We start from the raw sequence: 12,274 nt of genomic DNA on the forward strand, positions 1-12,274 counted from the left end.
TTGAATCCCCCTTCCCAGCACCACTATTTAATTTGGTTACATTTTAATTGATTTTACTCCAAGCAGTACTTCTTTGGTACTAAATATCCTAGGATAGCAAGAACCATCCTACCCACCCAACAACAAATGTGCACACATACTCCTGCACATGTAATATGTAATGAATGCACCATGAATCCCTTCAGTTGGGATCATTTTATCTACTTAAAATGTACTAGAAAACAATGTGGACTTTCACCTTATGGGAGACAAATGCTGACTCCTCATATTATTAGCTTTGCAAAACTTGTGTTAGTCATATAAGCTCTGTGGCTGTTTTATCATCCGCAAAATGCGGACTGCTCCTCCCGCCTCTCCAGGGTGGGTATTGTAGAGGTCACATAAACTATTGGACTTGAAAGTATCCTTTCTGCAAACAAGGTAGTCATGGGCTATATCCACATGGCATCCATATGATTCAATCAAGTACAATCACAGGTTTAATGTCTTAAAATCTCCAGAACATTCATACTTCCTTTCCTGAGGAGAAGTTATTTTTTCAAGAGATGAAATATATGTCATCTTACTTGTTGCAGAATGCCTTCTTGGTATATGAAGATCTGGATAAGCAGGAAAAACTGTATAGTAATGAATAAGTTTAGGCATTTTAGTCACCATTAGTCTAAAGGAGTATTGCTGATGACGTCTGGAGCTTCAGTGGCTCACACTGTTGTGCTTGTGCTTTTTGGGACTTACAGTTCCCAAGTATGTTGAGTTCACGTATTGTCTTTTTTTCTTAAAAAAAAAAAGAAACAAAGAAACAAACAAAAACCCTTGCCTTTCTGGTAATCTTTGCTTCTATTTCTGTCCTTTAGAAGACTGTTTTCTTCAGGTTATAGAGAACCAAGGCTTCACTCAGCTAGACTGTATCTGACCTTGACTTTGAAATACTTAGTAAATAGTAGGAGAAAAGCTTGAAATTCACACATGTAGAAAATGGGGGAGGTTCATGATTTTTTAAATTTTTTTTGGCTTTTATTAAAAGCTCTATGTAGAACAGAGTTTGCTATTGATATTTATCATGTGTTCATTATGCTATCTTTTGTATGCAGAGCCAATCACTCAATTTCTAATCAGGTGTTACTGTTAACTTGATGAGCGACAAAGCATTACTTTTTTTCCATCAACCTCTCTATTTACAAAATGGAGATAATCCCTTTCTTGCACTTTACATAATATCGTAGGGGATCAAACAAGATAATGAATGAGAAAGTTTGGAGACGTACTGTTTTATAAATACAAAATATGAAAGATTTTAACATTGTAATAATGTTTTTAAAGATTATTGCTATTTAAATGACTATTATGTAATACTGTCTGAAACATTTCTAGTGAAACCACTGCCTCCATCCAGTGTGAAAGCAGAAATTACTGTAAACATTGGATTATTGAAGATATCTTGGGAAAAACCTGTCTTTCCAGAGAATAATCTTCAGTTCCAGATTCGCTATGGCTTAAGTGGAAAAGAAGTACAATGGAAGGTACTTTGCACCTAGAAATTTCTTCAGCTTGTCTCACTAAATGTTATTTCTTGTAACTGCATAAGAATTTTCTTGCATAAGATTTATTTTATTGCATGAACATACATCTTAGTGCATTCTGTAGCTATTTTTGTTAAATACTTGATCTAGGTTTTAACCCTTTTAAGGGATGAAATCTCCTGTAATCCATCATTTCCAAACATGAGTTTTACAGAACACTGGTCCCATAAAAAGTCCCTTTGAAATAAGTTCATATGGCTAAATACGCTGAGGAATCCCTGTATCACTGTATGTTCCTAGTATAGAATAGCACTGTATTACATATTAGGTTTAGAGAGGTCCTGCATTCAAGAAACATTTATGACTTAATTTTATCCTATGTTTCTAAAACTCATTTTATCAAGGAATGCTTTCTCCTCTAACAGTTAATAATATTCTTTAGTACGTGTTTGTTCAATGGGGTGCATTTTGGAAAAGCTGCTTTTATCAAACAGCCAGAATTGCACCCATAGTGGCAAGTGTGCATATGATGACTTTCTGCATCAGTTTTCTGGTGGCAGCCTGCAAAGACCTAGAAATATCAGGAGCTCTGATTATGCCATTCCATCACAAAGATTTCAACTGAAAGGGATATGACCGTTTACCTGCTTTTTGAGGAGACTGAGTATCAGAGATTCTCTACAGCAGGCCCTAATTGGCCACTAGATTGAAATTCTCAAGTCTTTGTGGATAGAGGGTTAGTGGACAGAAATAAGTAACAGGGTTCAGAGAGTGATTGGGAAGTGAGGTTGCAAGTGAGCCAGTCTAAATCTTGTCATGAAGAGGAAATAACAAGATGACTAAGTCAGTCCTTAACTTAAAGAAGCTCTTGATCCAAGTCTAATATGAGTGTTTCCAAAGCCAGAAAAGTCAGTTCTCTATTAATTTTGTAACTGAATTGAGATTAAAATGAAATGTACTTTAGGGCCCCTTAGCTACATAGGTGTTAGTAATGATCAACCTAATGATTTGACTTATTTTACAGATGTATGAGGTGTATGATTCAAAATCAAAATCCACCAGTCTGCCTGTGCCAGACCTATGTGCAGTCTATGCCGTTCAGGTGCGCTGTAAGAGGCTAGATGGAATGGGATACTGGAGTAATTGGAGTACTCCAGCCTACACAGTTGTCCTGGATATAAAAGGTCTGTCGAGATTTTATAAATGTTTCAGAAAAATGCAAAAGTGTGTGTTTCAAATATGACTGAAAAACAGTCCTTCCAAGAACATGTGTACAACTTGGGCTTCTTGTTGATTTGCAGTTCCTGTCAGAGGACCTGAATTTTGGAGAATAATTAATGAAGACATCATGAAAAAAGAGAGAAATGTCACTTTACTCTGGAAGGTACTCCTGCTTTTTATGTTATTCTTAAATTTGCCTTTTATACTCTTAAAAGATTTACTTCAGTGTTCACAATCCTGTCACTCTTAGACTCTGCAGTCCCATATTCATTTCAGTTTTGAGATGTGATTGCAGAGACCTGAGATGCATAGTAAAGGGAGGGGGCACTGGCATGCAGTTAGGAACTGATTCTGTTCTCAACTTTACATATTATAGTTATGTTAGTACAGTTTTGACAAAGTCACTTAGACTTTTAGCCTCAGTTTCCTCATCTGTGTAAATGTAGGATTGGACTAGGTGAAACTTTGTTCCTTCAAGTCCAAAAATTTTATTTACACTTAATCCCAAACAAAGTAAACATAACCTTCCCCACATACCTCGAGGGCATCTATAACAAGAGATTATTCTTTGTACGATGTCATATAAACAATAAACAATGGATATTTCCATAAACAGTGGATATTCAGTCTAGCAATATTCAAAGCAGTCTCTCTCCCCAGTAAATTGACTTCTATCCCAAGTAAGTATTTTTTGGTGAGAATTTGGGGGAGATATAGACAATGAGTTAATAGCAAACACTATTTATCATCATGGAATTATAAATTAAAACAAGAATGAGATACCACTATACACTTAAAAGAATGGTTAAAATCCAAAAAGCTGACAACAAATTAATGGCGATAAAGAAACAAGAACTTTTATTCTTTGCTGGTGGGACTGCAAAATGGGACAACCACATTGGAAGACAGTTTGGTGGTTTCCTACGAAGTTAAACATGGTTTTACCATATGATCCCACATTACACTATTAGGTGTTTACCCAACTGATTGGAAGACTTGTGTCTACATAAAAATTTGTGCATGAATGTTCATAACAGCTTTATTTGTAATGACCAAAAACTGGAACAACCAAAATATTCTTCTTTAGATGAATGGATAAACAAACTGTGTACTTCCATACAATGTAATATTATTTAGTGATTGAAAAGGAAATTGCTGTAAAGCCACAAAGAGACAGGGATGAATTTTAATTGCATGTTGCGAAGTGCTAGAAGCATGACTGAATGAGCTTCATTATAATTCCATCCATATGACATTCTAGAAAAGGCATAACTAAAGAGATGATAGATCAATGATTTCTAGGGGTTTGGCTGATGGGGAATGTTTGACTAGGTGAAGCACAGGGGATTTTTATGGTGGTAAAATTATTATGTATAATTGTCATGGTAAGTACATAATGCTATGCATTTGCCAAAACTCATAGAAGTTCATAGCAAAAAGAGCAAACTTTAATGTACGCAAATTAAAAACAAATCATTTAGGAGGTTGGAGGATCCCAGGATGGACTTCAGACTGCAACAAGAGAATCTAATTGTACCACTGTGTGAAACAACCTTGCTGCAGGAGGTGGGAGAGAAAGGTACAGGCCTAAGTAATTTTGTAAAAGTGAGTTCTTTAAACTAAAGGCAAACTAACCTGTATATAAATACACTGCTCTAGTTGATAAAGTAATTTTTCATGGGGTAAGGTTAACAACTCTCATACCACTGTTCACATAAACTGGAATTGAACAGTTGAAGAAATGATTGGTGGGTGGTGAGATCCAGGTTTCTCACTGTTGGACTAATTGCAGATAAGTTACAGGGAGAAGACCAGAATGGCCAATGTGGCAATGGATTAGAACTGGAGACATCAGTCTGAACTCATGCTTAGTTTAATATGGATACAGATGGATTCACTTAGAAATATTTATAGATATGTGTATTCACAGGGGCTAGTATACACACATATATTCCCTTAATTTGTAAACTGAGAGGGCATGAAAGTAACAGCACACCAGTAGGAAGGAGTATACTCAGATTTGTTTCTAACACCATCTCCAATAAAAGGAACTAGGGCGTCTGGGAAAAATGACTGGGACAGGAAACACACAAGGTGAGCCTGGAGTGACTTGGTGGTATCAAAAAGTGAGGAAGTTTATCACCATTTTTACTTGACGGTTACAAAAGTAAATATTTATGTATATGAAAACTGATACAGATTTTTTAAAAAACAAAATGCAAAATTTGCATGACTTTTCAGACATTTCTTTCTTGCCGCAGCTGCTAAAATCTTACTTACCCCCTACCCAGATTATTCCAAACCCTGCAGGGATACATGTATATTCTTGTTTATTTTTTTCTGTTTTTGACTTAGAGGAATCTCAATGACAAGAAAAAAAAATTGAGAAGCCCTGTTCTAGTCTGTTGTATACAGTCAAGCTTTCTTTGGGTTTATGAGGGATTGGTAGCACTTACACTTGCTTGAAATAGGTGAAGATGATGGGGGAAGTGGGTATATTGTTACACTCTGTAGAATGGAAGAATAGAATTGGACTAGATATGTACTTTACATTGGAATCATCAGTGACCTGGTAGGATTTTTTAAACTGTAGAGAAGAAATTCTGGGGTGATATATATACCATTCTGATAGCCTCAGCTACTTGAAGGAGCGGCATGTCAGAGGTAGGGAAAATAAATGACAAAGCTTAATTTAAGTGATGATTAATTTAAGTGATGATTAATATCTTTTCAGTTCTTTCTTGCTGTTATTTTACAGAATCAGCCTACCCACCCAGACACCCTCACTGAGCTGGTGGTCAGAGGCAAACCCTGTCCTTCCCCGCTTCCCCACACCTCAGCCCTGAAATACGCAGTGCTTGCCCTGGTCTGACCCCTGCCTCCCAAGGGGGGAACATATACTAAGAGTTCCATGAGCTCAGCTGGCATAAAAAACACTGTAGCCCCTAAATAAATCAATTTTTATGTTTACTACAGCCTCTGATGAAAAATGACTCATTGTGCAGTGTAAGAAAATATGTGGTAAAACACCATACTTCCCACAATGGGACATGGTCAGAAGATGTGGGAAATCGCACTAGATTCACTTTCCTATGGACAGAGCAAGCCCATTCTGTTACAGTCCTGGCTGTCAATTCAGTTGGTACTTCTCATGCAAATTTTAATCTGACATTCTCATGGCCTGTGAGCAAAGGTAAGAAAGGGTGCAGGGTAGTAAACTTGTTCCCCTTCCAAGGTTTAATCTTTACAGTTTTCTTCCATTCTAAACGATCTTCCGAGAAGCCTCGGATTCTCTGTATCTGATAGTCTCTTTCACCCTTTATCTCTTCTTTGTCTGAAAAATAACAAAATGACTGTAGCCTGATGATGTAATATGGTCCTTGGGTTTTCATGTGATAGAACCTGTTGAAATGGCACTATAAAAAAAGAGAATATTCTAGTATATCTAAAAATAAAATGTTTTGGACCAATTGAGTATATATATATATATAAAGATATACACACATATGCTTATAAAATGTATATATGTATGCTTATATAAACATATTAAAATATGTCTGCATGTGTGTTATATGTATTACATGTATATGTAATAGTATGACATATATGGATGCAAGTAACTGCTTAGACTTGAAAATTAACCTGTACTTTATTTAATACAAATGAAGAATGCTTTTTCATTAATTTTGATATATTTGATTAATCAGAGAACTGAGAACCACTTTCAATAGGAGCTTCTGATCTAGATTATATATTTGAAGTATAATTTTTTAATGGAAAATTTAAATTTCCTGTACCTCTACCAATCCCCTTCATGAAGCCTTTGCTTTTTGCCTCGATTAGATATGTCATAACCTTTCTTTAAATTTCAGGGTGTTTTCTACCTTTCTGTAGGTATTTTATGTTCTGCTTCATATTATAATTACTTTTGTAGGTATGGGATGAGCTTTTTGTAAGTTCCACAGCAGCTGTACAATGTTTTTTACTTAAAGTATTTTTGGTCAATATGCTCTAGAAATATTTATTGAAATGCTGTACTGTGCTAGGTTGTGGGAATTCCAACATAAAAGCAACTGTAGTGCTTTCAGCATTCAGATTCCAATAGATGAGGCAGACATTAATCAAATAATCATATAAATTAATGCCTATTTACAAACTGAGACAAATTTTCCCAGGAAAAGAGTATGAATTTTTTAAAAAGAAAAGAAAATAAGAACCTGACCTGATATTGAGGGTCAGAGAAGCTTTCTTTGAGGCAGTGGTATAGGAATTAAACTTTCCCAGAAGGTTGGGAGAGGTGGATTGGCTCCTGAGAGAGGAATACTGACTGAAAGCCCTAACGGATGGCGCAGGAGAGGATGGGAAGGAAGAGCTGGGACAGAAAACCCTGCCAAGGCCTAGAAGCAGGCTGAGTCCTGGCCCTCAGGGCCTTGTCAGCATGCTAGGAATTTTATCCTCACATGCGGAAATCCACTGGAGACCTTTAAATGAGACACTGTGCAGAGCATGTTAAAATGATCCTACCTGTGATTTCAAAGCACAATCCCATCAGCAGGAGAGGAGAGTTTGGAGGGGATTAGAGGATGATTAATAGGCTTGTGCACTATTCCAATGGAAAGCAAATTTTTAAAATTTATCCCCAAATCCCTTTTTTAGAGTTTAGATGGAATCTTATTTCTCCTCAATATCATATATTACCACATCTTTCTGCTTATATGACTCTGTGGTATAAAACTAATTGACATGCATTGTATTTATTGGCATAAATGTCTGCCTTCTCTTTCTTCTGCCTTTCTCCAGTCAGTTATATGTGCCTCAAGGGTATTAGGAGATTTTCATTATTTTGAATGTAAAAATAAATTTCCTTCTTTTCCCTCTCAGTAAATATCGTGCAGTCACTCAGTACTTATCCTTTAAACAGCAGTTGTGTGATTCTTTCCTGGATACTATCACCCAGTGATTTCAATCTGATGTATTTTATAATTGAGTGGAAAATTCTTAATGAGGACAATGAAATTAAATGGCTTAGAATTCCTTCATCTGTTAAGAAGTATTATATCCATGGTAAGTTTCTGTATTTAGTAAGTGTCTCTTGTAGATTGGTATGACAGTCTAGATTATTAATTCAGATCGTATAGCCAGCTAATGAACACTTCAAAAATATAGATGACGCTGCCATCTTACTACATATAATTCTATCACTTTGTCATACATTTAATTATATTTCATTTGATTTTCACTTAAATATTTTATAATAGTAATCATATCATATCTACCACTTTTCTTCTGATTTGTTCCTTTGATATATCACAAAGCATGTTTCTATTTTCTCCTCAATTGTTTGTACAATTATTTTTCATGATCATATAGCAGTTTATTCCAGAATCTACTTAAACCATTTATTTGAGAACATTAATGTTGCTTCCACCTTTACCTTTTTTCAAACTATTTTTTAATATGATATCTTAAATATCTACTTTTGATAGCTACTGCCATGTTGTTTTCCCAAACAATGTACCACTTACAATGCCACTAGCAATGAGTGGGAGTGTGCCAGGCTGCAAGTCTGGGGATCTAGGACCTGGTGACATAGGAGCATACTCTCCCAAAAGTAGACCAGTTACCTTAGGAAGTGATTAAAGTACATGATGTGAGTGCAAAGCACAGTGTCTCCAAGTCTGAGTAAGGTTAAATAGAAGAGCTAAGTATTTCCATGGTCATGGTGCTATTATACAATATCATCTTAAAGACCCTAGGAGGTACAGCATAGAGAATATAATCAATAATACTCTAATATTTTTGTATGGTAACAGGGTAATTATAGTTACCATGGTGAGCATTTAGTAATGCATATGATTATTGAATCATTATGTTGTACTTCTGAAACCAAAATAATATTGTATTTCAACTATATTCCAATAAAGAAAAACAGTGTATTTCAACTATATTCCAATAAAGAAAGACCCTAGAATTTAAGCATCAGGGTAAACAGAAACACATTATTGATAGAGAACTAAGTTCAGTTCGTTACCACTGTTGTCCAGGTTGTTACTTGCTGTGCTTTTCTTTAAAGCATGGTAATATAGAATTTAGACTTCAAAGAGATTTATCTTTTGTGGAATAACATTTATATATATGTTAACATTTGTAAAAATGATAGATTAATGATATATTCATTTTGCTATTATAGAGGTGTTCATCATGGATTTGTGGATATGTGGGGGCTCCTGGTCCCCACCTCCATCTTCATTGCATAGAATTTCACAAGACTTTAGTCTCAAAACTGCCTTGAATGGGTGAACTAAGTAGCTAAATTCCTACAAAAAGGGAGTATTGCTAGGTTTGGGGAGATGGGAGAAGATGTAGAGCATGTTGTCCTGGAAAGAGAAATGAAACAACTCAGACACCCTGAACTTGAACAAACTGGCTATTACTGGAACATGACTTTGAAAAATTGCAGTCTTCTGTCTCTGAGTAATATTTTAAAAGTTTATTTGGAAAATATAGTGATTACTAGGAGAATTTGGAGTGCTTAAATTGTTTTTAAAATTCCCTTCATCATCAGTTTTAATCCATAAATAACAACTAATTTTCTATGTTTGGAAATATAGAAAATTCACCTAAAATTTTTTTTTACATAGATTGCACTCATTAATTTGATAAGAATGACTCTTTAATATATTTTTCTTCTTAGATCATTTCATCCCCATTGAGAAGTATCAGTTCAGTCTTTACCCAATATTTATGGAAGGAGTGGGGAAACCGAAGATAATTAATAGTTTTACCCCAGGTAAAATTTTTACTTTTGATTTTTTTTTACACAGATATGTGGTTTTCCATTTAGTTAGCAGTTATGTTGCCATGTGATTATTCTCTTTCTGAGTGAATCATGGAAGAGTTCCGAGTCTTATGTAAATGTGCCAGGCAGTGACTGTGGTCAGGGTATGTGGTTCCATGGTGGTACTAAGGAGAATAATCAAGCATGTATCATATTCTTATATTGGTAAGTAAAATTTTCAGTCTCAAGTGGGATAAGTTGATGGAAAGAAAATAAGGAGAAATATACAGCTATACAATAAAACACATCATAATAAAGAATAATTGGAAAACATTTTCTGTATAATTCATATAAATGCACATGCCCCAACAATATATCTGGGGGCATATGTTTATGAGCCTTTAGATTTTAATCAGTTTTCTAAAGGAACATTTTTTCCTCAAAAAATAAAACCAGAGAGATAGTTATAGAAGTAAGTTTGGGGCTTCTTATATTTATGATTCATCTTACCATAATTGGAGTTTCAACATTTTGATCTTGTTACTACTTTTCAAGTTGCTTTCTAATCCAAACAACCCTATATAATGAAGTTTTAAGAGAGAAATATTTTGCCTGATTTTAGAATTAAAATACTTATAAAAATGTGTTCCTGTATTGCTTGAGAAATATATATTAAGCACTGTTCTAAGCTCTAGAGGCTGATGGGTCATCATCAGTCTCTGCCCTTACGGAGCTTAAACTCCAGTACTCTAATAGGAGTGACAGACAAGCAACAAATCACATATAATATATGAGCAGATAGAAATAAGTGCCATGAAGCAAAATAGAAGATGAAAGGCCAGAGTTAAAATGTGATGCTTTAGTTAAGATGGCCAGAATTGGTCTTTTTCTCTGTGCAAGTGGTATCTGAGTAGAGCCCTGCAAATACCAAGGAAGAGCATTTCAGCAAAGGGATAGCAAGTGCAAAGGCCCTGAAGAGTTCAGCATGCTCTGTAATTCGAGAACAGCAAGAGGCCAATGTGCCTGGGGTGAACAAGAGATCAGCAGGTGTTTTAGGCTGGCTTCTCCAGAAGCAGATGCTGAGACATAGATTCATCATAACAACTTTAATTGGTGCCTTGACTCATATAACTTAAAGGTGATCAGAGGGAGAGAATGGGCAAATAACTGATTTTGAAAAAATATTTTGCTAAATTACAATATGCATAATTTCAAACAAAATTATTTTATTAATGTGATAACCATATTTTTATTTTCATCTTTCATAGTTTTGTGTCTTTAAAGGTAATATGGACTTACAATGCAATCAGAAAAAAGTGTATTGTAGTTTTTATTACAGACAGATTATTACTTTCTCAAGTTTTGGAATTGTGTGAATTTTATTTCTTTTTCAGATGATATTGAAAAACACCAGAATGATGCAGGTCTATATGTAATTGTGCCAATAATTATTTCTTCTTCAATCTTATTGCTTGGAACGTTGTTAATATCACACCAAAGGTATTGTACTTGGTGTTGAGAATCTTAATGGCAAAAAGCCCTTGGGCATATTTAAACTTTGATTTAAAACTGAAATCAGAAGCATTATAGTATTCTATTTTTATGTGTATTCAGTATACAATTAAGGTGGCATAGAAAGAACAGGGCTGTTTTCAGGAAATCAGATATAGTTTTGTTAGACCACCATAAACCTCATGGAAAAAATTAGTTTTTTTTCATATGTACATTTAGGAAATAACAAACATATCAGGAAATCCTAGGTAGTGTGTTCTTGAAGGAGGCAAATGGCTTTAGAGCTGGGCAATGTGTATGAGGACTTTTAGGGGCAAAGATTCACCTGGAGCAGTCAGTTCACTTATGATCAGTAAGCGCTCTGCTTTGTAAAGACCAGCCCTGTGTGGCTCCAGTGTGTCTGGTTTGGCAAATGACCTTGAATTTCTTGTGGTCCAGACCAATAAGGTTATTTCCCACATGCCAAATCTCTACAGAAACTTTTGCCTTCTAGCAAAAAAGAGGGAGAGGTGATTTTAGAATCTGAATTTATCTTGCAGCCAAGTGAGCTGATGGAGCCATATCATGTGGAATTGTTTCTGAAACTCTGTTGATGGCAATTTTTAATATTTTATATTCTCTGAGAAAAACCTATGCAGAGTGTTTAGCACAGTGTCTGGCACACAGCTGTCAATAAATACTGGCTATTTTTAATTATCATAGTGATTGTTAACTTTGGTCTAGACAGAACATTAGTAGAAATCTTTATGGAATAGCAGGTGAAAAATGAATCTGACCTACTGAGGCAATGCTGGTCTGGTACATAATTTTCTAGTTTGTACATTCATTCATTAATAGCACTTTTAAAGTGAATGTTTTCCTCTAATTCTAATGCCTTGTTTGTACTTTGTAGAATGAAAAAGCTGTTTTGGGAAGATGTTCCAAACCCCAAGAATTGTTCCTGGGCCCAAGGACTTAATTTTCAGAAGGTCCCCTTTTCAATTTTTTTAGCCTGAAATATATAAGATTGCATTTTAGATGCTTTATGCCTTCTAGAACTTCAAAGGTTTAAATCTTTCTTTATTCAATTCATTTTAATGTGAGTCTCTTCAATCTATTACCTATTTTCAAGAAAAGCAAGATTTAGGAATTTGAAACCACTAGGTATTTTACCATATGAGAGTTAATAATATATATATCTTTCTTCTGTGTCACAGTGTATAACAAAAATAAATATTAGAATATTATGGTCAAATTGATACAG

The 12,274-nt window shown here is 34.9% G+C and overlaps 1 protein-coding gene across 4 annotated transcripts in view; it reads left to right on the plus strand.

Moving 5' to 3' along the window:
• The window catches only part of LEPR (leptin receptor), a 103,059-nt gene that overhangs the window by 71,848 nt on the left and 18,937 nt on the right, over positions 1-12,274 (plus strand). For all 4 annotated transcript variants that reach the window (XM_057500289.1, XM_036911324.2, XM_057500287.1 and 1 more), the window contains 8 exons: positions 1,372-1,520; positions 2,545-2,704; positions 2,822-2,904; positions 5,718-5,934; positions 7,623-7,805; positions 9,436-9,531; positions 10,914-11,019; positions 11,924-11,999. In XM_057500289.1, the coding sequence (XP_057356272.1) occupies positions 1,372-1,520; positions 2,545-2,704; positions 2,822-2,904; positions 5,718-5,934; positions 7,623-7,805; positions 9,436-9,531; positions 10,914-11,019; positions 11,924-11,999 (1,070 nt within the window). The remainder of the gene's footprint in view (positions 1-1,371; positions 1,521-2,544; positions 2,705-2,821; positions 2,905-5,717; positions 5,935-7,622; positions 7,806-9,435; positions 9,532-10,913; positions 11,020-11,923; positions 12,000-12,274) is intronic.

Source organism: Manis pentadactyla, chromosome 4 (genome assembly GCF_030020395.1).
Source record: "Manis pentadactyla isolate mManPen7 chromosome 4, mManPen7.hap1, whole genome shotgun sequence".
Classification (NCBI taxonomy): domain Eukaryota; kingdom Metazoa; phylum Chordata; class Mammalia; order Pholidota; family Manidae; genus Manis; species Manis pentadactyla.